Source organism: Dendrobates tinctorius, unplaced genomic scaffold, assembly GCF_039654945.1.
Source record: "Dendrobates tinctorius isolate UK_male_01 unplaced genomic scaffold, ASM3965494v1 ptg000165l, whole genome shotgun sequence".
In the NCBI taxonomy this organism is placed as follows: Eukaryota; Metazoa; Chordata; class Amphibia; order Anura; family Dendrobatidae; genus Dendrobates; species Dendrobates tinctorius.
In genome coordinates this window covers 34540881-34561711 of record NW_027361832.1, presented here as the reverse complement: position 1 = coordinate 34561711, position 20831 = coordinate 34540881, and the positions used below count along the sequence as shown (strand labels likewise).

Here is a 20831-nt window from a genome sequence, read left to right as displayed (position 1 = left end):
GGTCAGCGCTTTGGAGATGTGTGGTGCCTCCAGAACTTATTGCCAATACCAGCGGTGCATTTGTCATAAACCTGAAGTGCAGGTGGTTGCTGGGGGAAGTCTGGATCCAGGTGGTCTTGAGGGTCCAGAGGCCCCTCATTAAGGGGAGGGTACTGTCATGATCCAGGTTGAATCTGACAGATTAAATGCACAAAGTAACCTTTTTTTCCTTTGGCTGTGTGCCAAAGGTGGTTTTGCCCCCGGTGGCCATTAGGGTCATTGCACTGTGGTGGTTTCAGTTGTAGTTTTCCCCCTGGTTGCCATTAGGGTCAATGCACTCTGGTTTCCTTAGTTTGTGCACGTGATTATGTAACAGGTGTGATTGCCCTATAAAAGAGTGTCAGGTGTGTCAATCACTATTGGTGATAGTTTCTCATTTGCAAGCAAGCCTGGGTGAAGAATGGAGCTGAAGGAGAGTCACGGGCAGCTCAGTGAGAGTCCTGGAGTAGCAGCTATGGTGTCTGCAAGGAGGGATGGCATGGCTTGGTCGAGTGTCAGCTATGGTGTCTGCAAGGATGGCTGGCATTACTTGGTGGAGTGGCGGCTATGGTGTAGAGCTGCACTCAGGATGCTGGACTCGGTTGCTGGAAAGCTGGACTCAAAATGTTGGACTCTTTGGCAGAAAAGCTAGCTGGAATCATTTGCTGGACTTTGTTTCTGGACAGCTGTACGCAGGTGGTGCACTCTGTTTGCTCCAAGGCTGCACTATGGTGTTGGATCCGTTAGGAGGAAAAGTTGCACGCAGGTGGTGGGCTCTGTTGCTGGGAGCATAAGCAACAGAGCAAAGCTAAGTGGTGTTCCCCTGTTTTGTCACTTTTCCTTATGTGTGTTTAGTGCAGTGGTGGGATTAGTTTCCGCACCGACCATTTCCCTAGTGAGGGTTTAGGTGCAGGGCGAGTCAGGGTTTTTAGGTTCCTGATCGGCGCCCGGTGCGGAACCGGCCTAGGAAACGTTAGGAGTGTAGAGACACTGACTCAGGGGAGTGCAGGAGGTCTCCACTTCCCCGTTCCCTATCGCAGGGCCACCATTGTTATTGTTACCCAGGTTTTCCCTATCCCCTTTGTCTGGTTGTATTAGTTACCAGCCTGCGTGCCCGTCACACTGGTCAATTACACGTGCCATGTCCGGTTGTATCAGTTACCGGCCTGCTGGCCGTGTCACACAGAACGTGGCACATGACAGCAGCCTGCCATCTAGATGTAGCAGCACTGAACCTGTTGTGGGACTAATGGATTAAAAGCACCTCTGCGGAAAGGTGAGGATTTTTGTTGTTTGTATTTTTACCTCTTTTGCAGATGATGAAGGCATCCATGGAATTAGGCGAGGTCATAAGTATGGTTTTATTAAGAATATTAAAGGCGTCTGTATCTTTCTTTCAATTAAAGGACTTTTTTCTGGGTGTCTGTGTTTTCTTACAATGTGACTATGAGGTTAGTAATGGGGCGTCTTATTGACACCTCTCTATTACGAACCTTGTGGCTTGATCTCACCAGACAATACAAAGGTGATATCAACCCCCTAAATATTACCACACTTGCCACCGCTACAGGGCATGTGGGAAGAGCAAGGTTAAGTGTCAGAACTGGTGCATCTTAGAGATGCACCTTTTCTGGGGTGGCTGAGAGATGATGTTTTTAGCAAGGGGACCCAGTATCCATGGCCCCTTCCTAGGCTATTAATATCAGCCCGCAGCTGTCTGCATAGCCTTTGCTGGTTAGTAATTATAGGAGGACCTCACATTATTTTTTTGGGGGTCCCCCATTTTAATCGCCAGTAAAAGCTACGTATACAGTTGTGAGCTGATATTAATAGCCTGGGAAGCTGCATGGGTTTTACCCCCTTCCCAGGCTATAAACATCTGCCCTCAGTCATATGCTTTCCCTCTGCTGGTTACAAAAATTGCATGGGAGCCCAAACCATTTTTTTCCGAAAGATAATCTATCAATAAAATACATCTAGAGTAATTTGCACACACACAGTACTAGTTGTATTTATCACTGACATCTATATATCTACCTATTCTATTATTGTATTTAATTAATTTTTACTATCCTGTTGGCTCCCGCAGTGATTTTACAGAAAACGGCAAATAATTTCAAATAAATTACTGGCTTTTCTTCTATCCATGCAATATAAATACATATATGTGTGCGTCACTGACATGTATATATCTATGTATCATGTATGCATATCTCTATTCTACCTAAAGCAGGTGAATTACCGGCTTTTCTTCTATCAATCAATGTAATATAAACACACACATATACTGTATATGTGTGTGTGTCACTGACATATACAGCATATACAGTATATACATCTATTCTATCTATTGCATTCTAACTTGTTACTCTGTGATTATACTGTACACGGCAGATGATTTGCTGGCTTTTAATCTATCTACCTATTATCTATCTATCTATCTATCTATCTATCTATCTATCTAAACAGTGCCTTGTGAAAGTATTCGGCCCCAAATGTTAATTTTGGGTGAATAATCAACAACAAGTGGGACACAATTGTGAAGTTGAATGAAATTTATTGGTTATTTTAAATTTTTGTGGAAATACAAAAATTGAAAAGTGTGGCGTGCAATATTATTTGGCCCCTTTAACTTAATACTTTGTTGCGCCACCTTTTGCTGCGATTACAGCTGCAAGTCACTTGGGGTATGTCTCTATCAGTTTTGTACATTGAGAGACTGAAATTCTTGCCCATTCTTCCTTCGCAAAGAGCTCGAGCTCAGTGAGATTGGTTGGAGATCGTTTGTGAACAGCAGTTTTCAGCTCTTTCCACAGATTCTCGATTGGATTTAGGTCTGGATTTTGACTTGACCATTCTAACACCTGGATACGTTTATTTGTGAACCATTCCATTACAGATTTTGCTTTTATGTTTGGGATCATTGTCTTGTTGGAAGACAAATCTCCATCCCAGTCTCAGGTCTTTTGCAGATTTTCTTCAAGAATGGTCCTGTATTTGGCTCCATCCATCTTCCCATCAATTTTAACCGTCTTCCCTGTCACTGCTGAAGAAAGGCAGGCCCAAACCATGATGCTGCCACCACCATGTTTGACAGTAGGGATGGTGTGCTCAGGGTGATGAGCTGTGTTGCCTTTGCGCCAAACATATTGTTTGGCATTGTTGCCAAAAAGTTTTTGTTTCATCTGACCAGAGCACCTTCTTCCACATGTTTGGTGTGTCTCCCAGGTGGCTTGTTGCAAACTTTAAACAACACTTTTTATGGATATCTTTGAGAAATGGCTTTCTTCTTGCCACTCTTCTATAAAGGCAGTGTGTGCAGTGTATGACTGATTGTTGTCCTATGGACAGACTGTCCCACCTCAGCTGAAGATCTTTGCAGTTCATCCAGAGTGATCATGGGCCTCTTGGCTGCATCTCTGATCAGTCTTCTCCTTGTTTGAGTTGAAAGTTTAGAGGGACGGCTGGTAGATTTGCAGTGGTATGATACTCCTTCCATTTCAATATGATCGCTTGCACAGTGCTCCTTGGGATGTTTAAAGTTTTAGAAATCATTTTTTATCCAAATCTGGATTTAAACTTCTCCACAACAGTATCACGGACCTGCCTGTTGTGCTCCTTGGTCTTCATGATGCTCTCTGTGCTTCAAACAGAACTCTGAGACAATTACAGAGCAGGTGCATTTATACGTAGACTTAATTACACACAGGTGGATTATATTTATCATTATTAGTCACTTAGGACAACATTGGATCATTCAGAGATCCACAATGAACTTCTGGAGTGAGTTTGCTGCAAAAGTTTCAGGGGGCCGAATACATTTGCAAGGCACTGTAGATAGCAAAAGCTATGCAGACAGCTGGGGGCAGATATTAATAGCCTAGGAAGGGGCCATGTGTGTTTTCAAGAGTATTTTGTGTGGAAATGATGTGTAAACGACACTGAGAATTGTTGCATTTAAAAGCTCATGTTAAAATCACATAGCGATAAGATAGCAATCGCACTGCATTCAGATGTAAATCGCATGGTAGGTGTGAGAAATTGGATTGTACACTCGCATTACACTCCTGCGATTCTTGGCAGGGAGACTTGGACTGTTTTTTCATACATGCGTGACCCTGGCCTTAGTGTGACACTGACCGAAGCCTCTTAGACCATGCTTCATTTAAGGACTAAACAGGCTACCATAGCTGGCAGATCTTGAGGTCGTCATGACGATCTCAGATTGCCATAACTACGGTAGGACCCTCCTGATGACGTCACTGGGATGTTGATCTGAAGGGAGCTTGAGCCACCTCCCATTCTCAGCCTCCTGAATGCTGTGATCACTATTGATCGTGGCATTAAAGGGGCTAAATAGACAGGGGCATTGCATACACTGCTCCTGGCTATGATAGCTGGAGCTTGGATATTATTTATGCCCCATTCCTGGTGGTGATCGTGCAGGGATCCACTCTTGTGCCCACGTGATCAGCTTGATATAAATTTACATCATAGGTCGTGAACCCACATCTCGACCATGATGTAAACTTACGTCAAAGGTCGTGAAGGCACTAAAAGGAATCTACACCAGAGTTTTCCTACCACATCTGAGGGCATCATAATGTAGGGACAGAGACCTTAATTTCAGATGTCTGTAACTTACTGTACTTTAGTGATTGCTGCAGTTTTAATTAAAAACTCTTTTCTCTGATGCAGATTAGCCTGCTTTCTCAATGCTGAGCCCTTTATAACCCATCCAGACCATTGATTGGCAGCTTTCTGTGTATACTGTGCATATGCGGATAGCTACAAATAAGAGGTGTGGGGCATCCAGTATTATATAGTCTTATATTAGCCAAGAAATACATACAGGGTTTATGATATTAGTTCTCTTCATTAAATACACGTTACTAAATATACATTTTATTAGGGAATCGTCAACAGATTTATCTTAATTATGATATTAAGGAGGTGACTTCAAAGTAAACTAAACTGCAAAAAGTACTGTATATTTTTCCCCATATAGAACAAAAACATAACTTTATAAAAAAAAAACAGTAATTAAATAGGAAATGCCACTGTATTTCTTGCAACACTACTTTTTCAGGTGTCGCTACTATGAAGGGCATTAATAAAGCTTCCTTAAAATATGCAGAACTATTAAACATCATGGTACATTTTGTAAGCTTAACATGCTTCTTGAAGGAGCACAATTTGACCATTCGCGTGCATGTTGATAAGAAATCCATAATGGCAAGTTAAGTTTTTCAATTATTTGGGTGATTGCTTCTGTGGTTTTTGCTTAAAAACAGCATTGGACAAAGGTAATTTTTTATGTGATTTGTGTTTTAATCTAGTCTATTCATTTTCTTTTTCTTTTCGACACGGTTAGATCTCGACCTCAAGTTCTGGTACAAGTACTGACATAAATACAAAGAAAATTGCTAGTGTTAGTGATATTTGTGAATCCATGAAGCAGCAACTGCTCGTCTTAGTGGAGTGGGCAAAATACATTCCGGCCTTCGGTGAGCTTCCTCTGGATGATCAGGTAAAAAGCAAAAAATGCTGAATAAATTTGGCTTGCACTGTAAATCAACAAGACATAATTAGATATATTATTTAGAAAAAAAAGCTATATGTTAATAATTCCTTTTAGTTTTTTACATTTTTGAATCTATCTATCTATCTATCTATCTATTTTATACCAATGAAATGCAGGTCAGGGGTGTTCTTTAGGCCCGCACCGGTTGTATCTACATTTAGATTGCTGTGTTTAATATGTCACTCACTGAGCATATTTGTTATGTTGCTGTCGTGCTGTGATTCTGTGTAAGGGTACCGTTACACTTAGCGGTGCACCAGCGATCCCGACTAGCGATATGACGCGGTCAGGATCGCTGGTGCATTGCTAGGTGGTCGCTAATGAGCAGATCTCACCAGCGACATCGCTGGGGACGGGGGTCGCTACTTACCTATCAGACGCGGCGATCCTGACGTCCTCCCGCCCGCGTCCACGCTCGTCGATCATCTCTCCACAGGAAGCGCAGCAGGAAGTGGCTGATGAGGAATGGTCCAGGAGCTTCTCGCGCGATCAGCGGTAACCAGCAGGGGAGCCGGTCGGAGGTAAGTATCACATGCAGCGATATCGCTAGCAATATCGCTTCAACGTCACAAAAACGGTGACTTTACAGCGATATTGCTAGCGATATCGCAGTGTGTAACGGGGGCTTAACTATGCACATATTCATGTGTTCTTGATTGTATTATGTAGGACTCCCTCCATTGTGAGTGCATGCATATGTGGATATTCACACATTGGATATTTAAGTGCCTGTTGCCATAATTAGGGATATCAGAGCATGTATTCACCTGAACCTTCCATCATTTAACTAATACATTGTTTTGAGTCATTTAGCAGTGAAAGATGGCACATTTATTCTCATCTATTCTCTGTATTCTGTGTGGATCCTACCTCTGATGTTCTCCGTTTTTAATTGGTTTTATTTGTGCTATTTTATTTTTTGTCTCTTTGTTCACTCAATAAAAAAGTATGTTTTACTTGGAATTTCACAGTTTTTTGGAGGGCTTGCAACTGTTCATATAAAGAACATGCCTACAACAGTGAATATTTGTTTTTCTTTTTTTGTGTGAAGCAAACAATAACTGAAAACTTCAGTGTGCACAACTATTCACCCTCCTAAAATCAGTACTTTGTAGAGCCTCCTATTGTGGCAACTACAGCTGTAAGTCACTTTAGATAAGTTTTTATGAGTTTTTCACATCTTGCCACTAGGATTTTTGCCCATTCCTCAAGGTAAAACTGCTGCAGCTCCTTCTAGCTAGATGGTTTCCTCTGGTTAACAACAATATTTAAGTCTGACCAAGAATTCTTAATTTCATTAAGAACTGTGTTTTGACTAGGACTCTCCAAAACATTTACACATTTCCCCTTAAACCACTCGAATGTTGCTTTAGCAGTATGCTTTGTGTCATTGTCTTGTTGGAAGGTGAACATCCGCCCCAGTCTCAAGTCACTGACAGACTGAAACAAGTTTTTCTCAAGAATATCCCTGTATTTTGAACCATCTATTTTACTCTCCACTCGGACCATTTCCTCTGTCCCTGCTGCCAAACCATATCCTCATAGCCTGATGCTGCCACCATGTTTCACTGTGGGGATGGTGTTCTTGTGGCGATGAGCTGTGATTGTTTGGCACTAGATATAGTGTTTATCTACATAGTAACATAGTAACATAGTTATTAAGGTTGAAGGAAGACTTTAAGTCCATCTAGTTCAACCCATATCCTCTCCTAACCTACCCTAACATGTTGATCCAAAGGAAGGCAAAAGAAACCCATGTGGCAAACAGTAAGCTTCACATTGGGGAAAAAAATTCCTTCCCGACTCCACATACGGCAATCAGACTAGCTCCCTGGATCAGGGCAATATTAAGGAAACTAGTGTATATTTCCTGTAATATTATACTTTTCAAGAAAAGCATCCAGTCCCTTCTTAAATTTTAGTAGGGAATTACTCATTACAACAACATATGGCAGAGAGTTCCATAGTCTCACTGCTCTTACAGTAAAGAATCTGCGAACGTGTTTATGCTTAAACCTTCTTTCCTCCAGACGTAGAGGATGCCCCTTTGTCCCCGTCACAAGTCTAAGAGTAAAAAGATCATTAGAAAGGTCTTTGTATTGTCCCCGCATATATTTATACATTGTAATAAGATCACCCCGAAGCCTTCGATTTTCCATACTAAATAACCCCAGTGTAATAACCTGTCTTAGTATTGCAGACCCCCCAGTTCTCTAATAACCTTGGTCGCTCTTCTCTGCACCCGCTCCAGTTCAGCTATGTCTTTCTTATACAGAAAGAGAGACCAGAACTGTACGCAGTATTCTAAGTGTGGTTGCACTAGTGACTTATATAGAGGTAATTTTATGTTCTCCTCATGAGCATCTATGCCTCTTTTAATGCATCCCATTATTTTATTTGCCTTTGCAGCAGCTGCCTGACACTGGCCACTAAATGTGACTTTGTCATCCACCCATACACCCAGGACTTTTTCAGTGACAGTTTTGCCCAGTGTTTTACAATTAAACATATAATAATAATCTTTATTTTTATATAGCGCTAACATATTCCGCAGCGCTTTACACACACATTATCATCACTGTCCCCGATGGGGCTCACAATCTAAAATCCCTATTAGTATGTCTTTAGAATGTGGGAGGAAACCAGAGTACCCGGAGGAAACCCACGCAAACACGGGGAGAACATACAAACTCCTTGCAGATGTTGTCCTTGGTGGGATTCGAACCCAGGACCCCAGCGCTGCAAGGCTGCAGTGCTAACCACTGAGCCACCGTGCCATCTTGTTCGTTCTACCCAAGTACATTTATCCCCATTAAAGCTCATTTGCCATTTATCAGCCCAAGCTGCTAGTTTACATATATCCTCCTGTAATATAAAATTTCCTCCTCTGTATTGATTACCCTGCAGAGTTTAGTGTCATCTGCAAATATTGAAATTCTACTCTCTATGCCCCCTACAAGGTCATTAATAAATATGTTAAAAATAAGCAGGCCCAATTCTGACCCCTGTGGTATCCTACTGCTAACCGTGACCCAGTCTGAGTGTGCGCCATTAATAACCACCATTTGTTTCCTATCCCTGAGCCAGCTCTTAACCCACTTACACATATTTTCCCCTATCCCCATTGTTCTCATTTTATGTATCAACCTTTTGTGTGGCACCGTATCAAAAGCTTTTGAAAAGTCCATGTACACCACGTCCACTGCATTCCCTTGGTCCAGTCTGGAACTTACCTCTTCGTAAAAGCTTATCAGATTAGTCTGACAGGAACGGTCCCTCGTAAACCCGTGTTGATATTGGGTCACGAGGTTATTCTTCTTCAGATACTCCAGTATAGTATCTCTTAGAAAACCCTCCAGGATTTTACCCACAGTTGAGGTTAAACTAACTGGCCTATAATTTCCAAGTTCAGTTTTAGTCCCCTTTTTGAATATTGGCACCACATTTTCCATACGCCAGTCCTGTGGTACTGACCCTGTTAATATGCAATCTTCTGCATGGCCAAAAAGTTTAATTTTGATCTCATCTGACCACAGCATCTTCTGCTATACATTTGAGGAGTCTCCGACATTTTTATATGTAAGTAAAGACTTTTTTTCTACCCACTCTTCCATAAAGGTCACCCCAATACAGTGTATGGCTTGTTGTCTTTGTATGAACAGATATTCCAGTCTCTGCTTGGGAACTCTGCAGCTCCTTCAGGGTTATCTTTGGTCTCTGTGCTGCCTCTCTGATTAATGTCATCCTTGCCCGGTCTGAGAGTTTTGGTTGGTGGCCCTCTCTTGGCAGGTTTATGTGGTAACATGTTGTTTCTATTTGATGATAATGGATTTGATGGTGCTCCAGGGGATCATCAGAAATTAGGATATTTCTTAATAACCCAACCATGACTTGCATTTCTCAACAACTTTGTCCCTGACTTGTTTGAAGTTCTCCTTGGTTTCCATGGTGTTTTTTTGTTAGTCGTGCCTCATGTCTAATGGTGTTGCAGTGTCTGTGGCCTTACAGAAAATGTGTGTATATACTGGCAGACCATGTGACACTTACATTGCACACAGGTGGACTTCCTGTCACTAAGCATGTGGCTTATGAAAGTAATTGTTTGCATCAGAAATTTTAAGGGCTTCATAGCAAAATGCGCAAAAACATACACATGACAATTTTTAGTTATTTGATCCTATAAATGTAATTTATTGCTTTATTTTTCTCACTACATTTCACCAGCTTAGATTATTTAGTGCTGATGCACTTTTATAAGCCCTTGTGTGTGTGTGTGTGTGTATACAAAGACAGGTAGATAGACAGATAGATATGTATGTTAATGATGCAAACTTTAACGTACTGTCTTTCATTCGCAAATTAACTTTTCTTTTACTTTTATAGGTTGCTTTATTGAGAGCACATGCTGGTGAACATCTTTTGCTTGGCATAACAAAGCGCTCAATGGTTTTCAAAGATATCTTACTTTTAGGTAAATATTTGTGTGACTGATTTCTTTGAAGTAATTGTTAAAAGTATTAAGTATTATTCACAATGTTAAAAAAATGTAACATTCTATTTAAGGAAACAACTATGTAATACATCGGAATTGCACTGAAATTGAGATAAACCGAGTGGCCAATAGAATTTTGGATGAACTTATCCAGCCCTTCCAGGATATTCAAATCGATGATAATGAATATGCCTGCTTAAAAGCAATTGTATTTTTTGATCCAGGTAAGTTACAATCATGTGAATAAAATAAATGTAACTGTTAGGCCTCCTTCACATGTCTGTTTAAAACTGGTACGGGTATCATCAGGGTTTTGGGTCAGTAGGCCATCAGTGTTTTGGATCAGTGTGCCATCAGTGTTTTGGATCAGTGTGCCATCAATGTTTGGATCAGTGTGCCATCAGTGTTTTTCCAGTATTGTAAAAGAAAAAGAAAAAGAAAGTAATAACCTTCTCCTTTACTTTGCAATGTTAAAAACATACAGCACACCGATGCCACACAAATGCATCAAAGTGCTATACAGTATATGTTTTACAGTAACCCATAGACTTGTATTGCCCCTTGTCATCCGTGCTGCCAGTAAAAAATTTACAGTTTTAGTTGTGGTTTACACAGATGCGCGGTCCATGTAAGAACAGTTACATGTGAGCAACATCATAGGTTATAATGGGTATGTGTGGCATCGAAGAAAAAACGAATACCACTTGTACTGCAAACACTAACATGTGAAGAGGGCCTTAGACAAAAAAGCTTGAACATGAAATAAATCAACTATTCTACTTTCTACTGTGCAATAATTTTTGGAATAGTTTTCTGAGTGTCATGCCGGCGTCTAGCGTTGCACTGTGATTAGTTACCATGAAGAGTTGACAGAGGGAAAGGTAGTTGCAGTCATATGTAATGACATGCAGACATATACACAGTAGAATTGATATAAAACATTTAACAGTCCTATTAGGTAGAGATGTTAGACTTTTTTGACATTTGAATTCCAGGTTAAATTATTTTTCAAAACAAATTTGATTCAAAGTAAATTGATTCGTTATGAATCACTATGCTTCAAAGCCTACAATTGCCCTGAAAAAATGGTTGTAATATTCTGAGGTCTCCATAGACTGTATCCAACTGTTTTCAAGCTCTTTTACCCCTTAACCCTGCTGTTCTGTTCGCATTTGCTATGCACTTGTACTGTTCCCGGGTCAATATGATCCGACCTATTAATTCTTGATTTTTAGCTACTCTAATTGTTTTATTTGAATACTTTTTTCATTAAAATACTGTATGTGAACATGGTTGATCATAAACAAATGAAAAATTTAAATTCAAACTTAATTATTTATTTTTTTTCCATAAAAAGGTTACACAGGCTTTTTGCAATTATCTTCGATTGTTGACATTCTGCACACAAATAACAAAGAAGCTTTACATTACTATTACTTAAACATGAAATTTAATTTTTTGAAAACAAATTTTATAAATCAACAAATGAAAAATCATAAAAACTTCAACCTTTTTAGAAAGAAAAAAGAAAAAACTGAACATGTTCATGCGTTTTTACACTGAACACAATAATAAGACACATGTCCTTCAGATATTTTGAACATCCAGCACATGTCAGATTAGTCTTATTGTCACAGGAAGATGGACAGAAGCTACATCTCTTCCTTTTTTGCTGGTAGCTGTGCTGCTGGTAGCTGTGCTGGTGGAGGCCGTGGATGTGGAGTCTCTTACTTGAGCATGCTGGACACTTTTTACAATGGCTGTTGCTCCATCACTTCTGGGGGTCACTTTTCTGCTCTCAATATATGGCCTCACCAGGGATTTTCCCAATTCCTCAAGAAATAATCTTCTTTCATGCAGCTTATTCCGGTTCCAATCGGGGTCAATTTCTCTCCATAACACAAATGCATTGTATGCAGAAACGTCCAGTATGTTATAAAATAAAATCATTGGCCACCGATTGGTTTTGCGTTTGCATGTATATGTTGATATTGCTTGGTCTAAAGTATCAACTGCTCCCTTTGTGGCATTATAATCCAAAATAATGTCAGGCTTTCTGTCTTCTCTATCACTTACGGCATTGTCATGGTGCATTGTGCTCATTAGAATTACCTGTTTGTTTTTTTTGGAACATAAAAAACAACAGTTGTATTTCCAGAAAACTAAAAAGTAGAACTGTACACCTCTCTCTTGCTAAGGATACCTTGCGGTAGTTCAGGTTTATTTTTTCTCATAGTACCCAGCATGGTAAGTTGCTTTTTCTTCAACATCTGGCCTAGTTGATAGAATGTAAAAAAGTTGTCACATGTGACATTTTGTCCTTTTAGTCCATGAGTCAAATCGAGAACAACACGCATACCCTGATTTTTTTCAGGTCTTTCATCAGGGGTTTTTCCTGTATACACTTGAACATTTAGAGCATATGAACTTTTGCTGTCGCAAAGTGTCCAGATCTTGATGCCATATTTGGCTGGCTTACTTGGTATATATTGTCTGAATGGGCACCTACCTCGGAATGCCACCAGTTGCTCATCAACAGTTACAGTTTCACCACTATTATACAATTTTGGTAGAATCTCTACCCATTGATTCCAAACATTTCTAATAGGGACTAGTTTATCTTTAGCTCTTCTTTCCATTCTATCTGTTTTAGAATCAAACCGCAGTACTCTAGAAATTTCATGAAACCTTTCTCCTCTCTCACAAACAGACTAGATAATAACTTTCTTACTGATAAGAACAGTGAAACCACCACCATTTTGAGATGAAGTACACATAAAAAAACATAACTTTTGCAGTCAGAAATAATCAGAGACCTGTAGAACAGTATAAAATGCTATCGGGTCATATTGACCCGAACAGTACAAGTGTAACAATCAGCGTGTAGCAAAAAGTAAACAAAAAAAAAACAAAAACAAAAAAAAAATGTAGAGTTCCACAAATGAGGAGAAGTCAAGGAACCACTAGTTTCAAATCCTCATTAAAAAAAATCTGCAGGGTCTCAAAAATCATTTCGGGTCATATTGACCCGAACAGTACAGCAGGGTTAACGTCCAATGACAGACACAATCTGTGATGGCCGGGTGTAAGTTCCCGCACCAGGACAGACTGTGTCCTTTATGCATTTAAACTATCACTGCGTGTAAACACACAGTGGTAGTTCAGTGCCAACAGCTGTCAGTGACAGCTGAGAGGCACGGCTAGGGGTTCAGGGACTCGTGCTGTCAGTCCCCGCACCTGGATCGCAGACTGACTGACTGATAACAGCATGATCGTGCAGGAGATGCTAAAATATCAGCACCTCCCGCCCGATCAGTGCAGGACCTCAGTGCTGCCAGTGGCTAAGCTTCTTCACTAACACCCAGGAGCTGTGTCTGCACCGCCCCTGGCTGTTAACCCCCTAATTGCTGTGATCGAGCGTGATTGCAGCGCTCTGGAGGGAGGCGGAGGGATGGAAGCTCCCTCTGCCTTCAGTTGGGCATCCTCGCGATGTCATCGCAAGGCCCAATTGTTGCAATCGTGACTTGGCATCACCATGACGATCCCTGGGTCACAAAGCTACGGAAAGCCTCTGAGACCATGCTCACAGTATGGTGTCAGAAGCTTTCAGCATAGGTATAATGCACTGCAATGCTGGAGCATAGCAATGTATTATACCTGCCATCAAAGTGTAAAAAGTGAAAGTCTCATAAAGGGACTAGGTAAAATAGAAAACTTCTTTCAAAAATATGTAAAACAAAATAACAAAATAATAATAATAATCCACTAATAAATACACATTTTTATTTAAAAAAAATTAAATAAATAAAAAAGTTCACATGTTTGGCCTCGTCCGTAAAAATCCGATCTTTATCATCATACCGCTTGGAGAAAGTGAAATAAAACGGGATCAAAAAGATGAATGGTAATACAAATAGTATGACTGAAAATGACATCTTCTCCTGCAAAAAACAAGCCACCATACAGCTCCAGTAGCAGAAAAATAAAAAAGTTATAGCTCTTAAAATAAAGGAATGCAAAAATAATTATTTTTTTTAAAATAGTTTTTGTTGTGGAAAAATGCCAAGATATAAATGTGGCATGGCTGTAATCGTACTGACCCAAAGAATAAAGCTGCCTTACCAATTTTACCACATGCAGAACGGAGGAAAAAAAAAATTCCTGAATTGCTTATTTTTGTTCATTCTGCCTCCACAAAAATCGGAATAGAAAGCGATCAAAAAATGTAATGTGCCCGAAAATGGTAAAAATAAAAAAGTCAGCTTGTCCCGCAAAAAACAAGCCCTCAAATAACTCTGTCGGCCAAAATATGGAAAATTTTAGCTCTCAAAATACAGCAATGCAAAAACTTCTTACAAAAAAGCGTCTTTTAGTGTGTGACAGAAGCTAAACATCAAAAATAATAAATCTGGTATCGCTGTAATTGCAACAACCCGAAGAATAAAGTCGCCTAATCACTTATACCGAACGAGGAATGGTGTAAAAAGTAAAACCAATTCTTCACCTTTTGTGGATTTGTTCATTCTGCCTCCCATAGATCGCAGTAAGGCAATCACAGTGGTTTACCCCCAAAACATGGGGTATCAGCCTACTCAGGACAAATTGCACAACAACTTTTGGGGTCTAATTTCTACTGTTACCCTTGGGAAAATAAAAATTGGGGCAAAAAGATAATTTTTGTGGAAAAAATATGATTTTTTTATTTTCACAGCTCTACAAGATAAACTTCTGTGAAACACTTGTGGGTTCAAAGTGCTCACCACACATCTAGATAAGTTCCATTGGGGGGTCTAGTTTCCAAAATGGGGTCATTTATGAGGGTTTCCACTGTTTAGGTAAATCAGCGACTTTCCAAACTAACATGGCGTCCAATCTCAATTCCGGCCAATCTTGCGCTGAAAAAGACAAACGGTGTTCGTTCCCTTACAAGCTCTGCCATGAGCCCAAACAGTGGTTTACCCCCACATATGGGGTATCAGTATACTCAGGACAAATTGCATAACAAATTTTGGGGTCCAATTTTTCCTGTTACTATTAGAAAAATAAAAAATTGGGGGCAAAAAGATCATATTTGTGGAAAAATATGATTTTTTATTTTCACGGCTCTACGTTATTAACTTCTGCTGTGAAGAACTTGGGGTTAAAAGTGCTCACCACACATCTAGATAAGTTCCTTGAGTGTCCAGTTTCCAAAATGGGGTCACTTGTGGGGGGTTTCCACTGTTTAGGTGCATCAGGATCTTTGCAAATGTGACATGGCGTCTGCACTAGATTCCATGCATTTTTACGTTCAAAACCTCAAATGGTGCTCCTTCCCTTCTGAGCCCTGCCGTGCGCCTAAAGAGTGATCTTCCTCCACACATGGGGTATCAGTGTACTCAGGTGAAATTGCACAACAAATATTGTGGTTCGTTTTCTCCTGATACCCTTGATAAAATAAAAAAAATTGTGTCCAAAGTAAAATTTTTGTGAAAAAAGTTAAATGTCCATTTTTTCCTTCCACATTGCTGCAATTCTTGTAAAGCACTTAAAGGGCTAATAAACTTTTTGAATGCGATTTTGAACGCCGTGAGGGGTGCAGTTTTTAGAATGGTGTCACTTTAGGGAATTTTCTGTCATATTGACTCCTCAAAGTGACTTCAAATGTGATGTGGTCTGTAAAAAAAATTTTTTGTAAATTTTGTTGAAAAAATGAGAAATTGCTGGTTAAATTTTAACCTTTATAATTTCCTAACAAGAAAAAAATTATGTTTCAAAAATTGGGCTGATGTAGAGTAGACATGTGGGAAATGTTATTTATTAACTATTTTGTATGACATAACACTCTGATTTAGGGACATAAAAATTAAAGTTTGAAAATTGTGAAATTTTCAAAATTTTTGCCAAATTCACATTTTTTCACAAATAAACGCAAGAAATTTTGAAGAAATTTTACTAATATCATTAAGTACAATATGTCATAAAAAAAACAGTGTCAGAATCAGTGGGATACGTTGAAGCGTTCCAGGTCACATTTCAAAATAAAGGCCTGGTCAAACTACAAAGTGACTTGGTCCTTAAGGGCTTAAATAAAACCTTACAAATGATACATGTTGTCCGATCCACAAGATTTTTGAAGGAATGGGTTTTTTTAAGAAATTCAGCAAGGTGGATGCTTCAACCATCTAGCAGAACTAACCACATATCTTCTGTGGTGTAGGCTTGAGCTAATTCTTCTGTTTCTTTATATAATCCCTGAGTTGCGAGGAAGTTGAGATCACGAGTTTGTATGGGTTATTTAATCACTTTCAGAACTCCTAGTTTTTCTTTATGCTTATGATAGTACCCTATGGCTTTGACTATGGTAAAGGATGATGGATAAGTATCTGGCTGTATTTCTCAACATTGAGGATACCATTAGTCCTGACAACATCCCAAACTCCATTTAATGAAATGCAGCCCCAAACTTGCAGGAAATATGCTTCTCAGTTGCTTGCAGACGCTCAGTAATGTTCTCTTGCCCTTCAGTAAACAAACTGCCTTCTGTTATAGCCAAATATTTAAATTTTGATATCAAAGCAGCTGTTGCAATTTTAGACATCAAAGTTCCTATCTTTTTGTGCATAGTTGAATTCGCATGGCTTTCCTTCCGTGTAAAATATACCACTCAAAAAAATAAAGGAAACACTATAACATAGTATGTGGTAGTTTAGTGTTCCCTTTCTTTTTTTGAGCAGCATACATTGCTTTTTGGCCGCAATTCTTTCATGAAAACCACTCATGGCCAGATTTCTCCAAACAGTAGATGGATGTAGTTGTGTTTCTCTACTCGCTGCCAGTTCTGAGCTGATGGCACTGCTGAACATCTTCCTATTTCAAAGAGGAGAATGATGTGTCTTTCATTTTCTGCACAAGTTTTTTTTTTTTGGCTGACTACTGTGTCTATGGCCTTCAACATTGCCCATTTCTTGGTGATATTTAAAAAGACCTTGAATAACACTTCTTGAGACCCAGTTTGCTTTGATTTCTTTGCATGATAGAAACCTTGCTGATGTAGTATAACTACCTTTTGCCTCATTATTGTGCTCAGCCTTTCCTTGGTCTATGAACTGTGAAATCAAACTGTCTTCTTAAACCTCTTTTTTACAGCAGAGTTTGGCTTTGCTCCTCCTAAATTTTAGCATCCTACACAGTTGTTCCTGTTTCGATTAATCACTGTATTTCAACCTACGTTTGAAAATGATAATCATTGTCACCTGTTTGTATTAACTGGTTATTGATTTAGCTGACTATAATGTTACAAAATCTTTGACATTGCTCAAGTGTACCTAGAAAAACTTACTCTGTCTTGAAGAAAAAGAGCTGTCACACTAAATATTGATTTAATTTAGATTTATGTTCATTCACTTTGCTTTTTGTGAATTGATAAACTATTTGTTAAAAATAAACTAAAAAGTCTACCCTATTTTTAAAAACATTCTTACCTTACATTTTTTCCACAACTTTTTGCCCAGTGCTATAATTGCACAACTACATCACTTCTGAGTTCCCGAGTCTTTATTGTATAACACAAATATACAGTCTACCAGAGCGACAGGCCCCATGAGGGACTTAATGCCACTGACCAGGTACGGACTGGGGTCAAATTCAGCCCTGGCATTTGAAATCACACAGGCCTATGCTGTCCCAGTCACCAAGCACCAGATGGGATATTTTACTAATATTACCCTGGATTGAGGAAAGCAAGATGTACTACAAGACCAATTTTTCTAATGATACCCGTGGCCTGCTGGAGTAAGTGACGGAGTCAGCGACTTTATGCTCCGTCACATCTCTTACAAGTATGGGTGTCTTGAGAACACCGATTCTGTTAACAATGTAGCAGACAAGGAGGCCCATGACCGGACAGGCCCTTCTGGCATTTGCCAGAATTACCAGATGGCCCGTCTGGCCCTGCCACTGAAATATAGTAACATCCTCTTAACTAGTACATTTCAGGGAAAGACCATATATTTTCTACACATAAGGATTCCGAAGCAGAAATTAAATGCAATGTTTGTTTTATTAACTAAGAATGTACTATTTGTTACTACTAAGAGTAATTCCATGGATTGTCCCCCGTGACCGAGACACAGCTGTGATGGGCCCATGATATGGCAGTGGGCCATAGATGTATTTGTCTGAGCAGATTTTAAATTTGAAATTTTTAAAATAAAACTGAATGCTGATTATTAATGTCAACTTTCTTGACCTTTGTCCATCAGCACCTCCGCAGATATGCACATATGTGTGGCCTTCTTCTTCATCATGAGTGCATCACAGACACGTCTTACAGCTTTCGCTTAGTTGTATCTTAGATTAAAACTGAATTTGAAGTTGATCACACTATGTTTTTGATTCACAGATGCTAAAGGACTCAGCAACCCAATGAAAATTAAAAATATGCGCTACCAAGTACAGATTAGCTTAGAAGACTACATTAACGATAGACAATATGATTCTAGAGGTCGATTTGGGGAGCTTCTGTTACTATTGCCTACTCTTCAGAGTATAACCTGGCAAATGATTGAACAAATTCAATTTGTAAAATTATTTGGAATGGTTAAGATTGACAGTCTGCTCCAGGAGATGTTATTAGGAGGTGAGTGCTTTTATAATTTTTTTATAATTTTTTTTAACAATTAGGTTTTAAGCTAAGTGGTTTAGATTTTGTTAGGATGCATTGTTTATATACATAATTGGGAATTTACATATTTGAATGTATTGATGGTGATGTACATGGTTTCTTCCACTATCTCTTATGGGGAATCTGTCAGCTGATTTTTGCTATGCAATCTGACAGCAACATGAGGTTGGGGCAGAAACCCTGATTCTAGCAATGTGTCACTTAAGGCCCTGTCTCATATTGCCAGATCACTAGCGAGATCGCTGATGCCTCACCGATTTTGTGACGCAACAGCGATCTCACTACATGTGACACATAGCGGCGACCGCCCCCCCCGCTGGATATCGCTGATCATGCTCGAATGTCCTGGGCCATTTTTTCATCGTCGACGTCCCGCTGGCCAGCATGCATCACTGTGTTTGACGCCGACGAGCGACCTCGTTGGCGACGCAGAACTCAGGGACGCAGGCGGGAATCGTTCAGAATAGTTGCTGTGTGACAACGCACCAGCGATCTTTACCAGGTCGCATTGTTGTCGGGATCGCTGGTGCGTCGTTGAAGAGATCTGCCTGTTTGGCAGCTTACTAGCGACCATGAACGACGCACCAGCGATCCCTACCAGGTCGTATCGTTGTCGGGATCACTGGTGCGTCGCTATGTGAAACGGTACCCTTAGTCTACTGGGTGCAATAGTTGTGATAAAATCACAGTTTTCTCTGCTACAGAGCTCAGAATGCTGAATCCTATATAACCTTGCCCTCATCACTGATTAGCATCTTTCTGTGTACAATGTATTGTGACTAAAAGCTGCTAATCAGTGATGGGGATGCGGTTGGTCCAGGAGGCAAGGGATATCTACAGTAGCTCTCCAGTGATAACATCCTGCTGATAAAACACTGATTTTATTGAAACAGCAAATCAATGATCAGTAAGTGATGCATCACTGGAATCAGGCTCTCAGCCCCTACATATTGCTGCTCTCAGATTATATAGAAAATCCCGCTGGCAGATTCCCTTTAACAATGATTATGTGCTTTCATGGGGATAAAGGAGGTTGTTATGCAAAATTTTTCTTTTTTTTGGAAGGTCTTGCTATTCTTTTATAGCTAATAGTGAACTATTATAGTTAATAGTAAACATAAAAATAAGCTGAAGTGGGAAAATACTACCATTCAGTTACAGAAAAATACGTTGACATATATTCATATGTGAAAATCATTATTATCTATTAGAATTTTACACCTATCCAAATTATCATCTATTGTGTAGAAAAGTACATCAAAGACCAAATAGTGTCAAACTTTTAAATTTTGGTAGCGAAAATTGTCTCAAAGTCCAGGCATGCATTATTCATGCAGACTTATTAAAAAAAATACTTAAAAGAGTTGTCCATCTGCAGTTTGTAATGGCTTATCCTCAGGATTGGTCATCAATATCAGATCGCTGGAGTCCTGGGTTCAAATCCCACCCAGGACAACATCTGCACGGAGTTTGTATGTTCTCCCCGTGTTTGCGTGGGTTTCTTCTGTGTACTACAGTTTTTTCCCACATTCCAAAGATATACTGATAAGAAATTTATATTGTGATCCCCATTGGGGACAGTGAAGATAATGTGTGCAAACTGTAAAGCGCTGCGGAATATGTTAGCGCTATATAAAAATAAAGATTATTATTATGTTTATCAGTGGGGGTCTGATAGCCGGTACTTTCACCAATAATCAATTAGATATTCTGGCTTATATAAACAGATTCAATACCGATGCAAATTACAGTTTTATTCAATGTGTAGCAGAGGCTGCAGGTTACTGCAGAACTGCCCATATTTGCTTGAGTAGGAGCTCTTCTGCTGTAGTTGGTAGTGGCTGCTCTTGAATATGAGCTGTCCTGTAGTATCCTGCAGATCGGGCAAAAACTTTAATGTGAAAGAATTACGAATGGCCGGCGTTCATAGAAGATGAGCATTTTAGCTACACATAGCAGGGATGAAGCTCTTCTATGTGTATCACAAGTGATCAGAAGATCGAGGCTTCAAGTCTCCTGAGGAGACTATTAAAGCAAGTAAAAAGTTAAAACAAAGTAAAAATAGTTCAAAT

At 39.6% G+C, this 20831-nt stretch overlaps 2 protein-coding genes across 8 annotated transcripts in view; both read left to right on the top strand.

Moving 5' to 3' along the window:
• LOC141053045 (uncharacterized) overlaps positions 1 to 5262 on the top strand; it is a 29037-nt gene extending 23775 nt beyond the window's left edge. The window contains exon 4 of the mRNA XM_073550376.1: positions 5108 to 5262. Within this exon, the coding sequence (XP_073406477.1) occupies positions 5108 to 5262 (155 nt within the window). The remainder of the gene's footprint in view (positions 1 to 5107) is intronic.
• The window catches only part of HNF4G (hepatocyte nuclear factor 4 gamma), a 259847-nt gene that overhangs the window by 215699 nt on the left and 23317 nt on the right, over positions 1 to 20831 (top strand). For all 7 annotated transcript variants that reach the window (XM_073550629.1, XM_073550628.1, XM_073550627.1 and 4 more), the window contains exons 5-8: positions 5393 to 5548; positions 9986 to 10073; positions 10166 to 10318; positions 18478 to 18714. In XM_073550629.1, coding sequence (XP_073406730.1) covers positions 5393 to 5548; positions 9986 to 10073; positions 10166 to 10318; positions 18478 to 18714 — 634 coding nt within the window. The remainder of the gene's footprint in view (positions 1 to 5392; positions 5549 to 9985; positions 10074 to 10165; positions 10319 to 18477; positions 18715 to 20831) is intronic.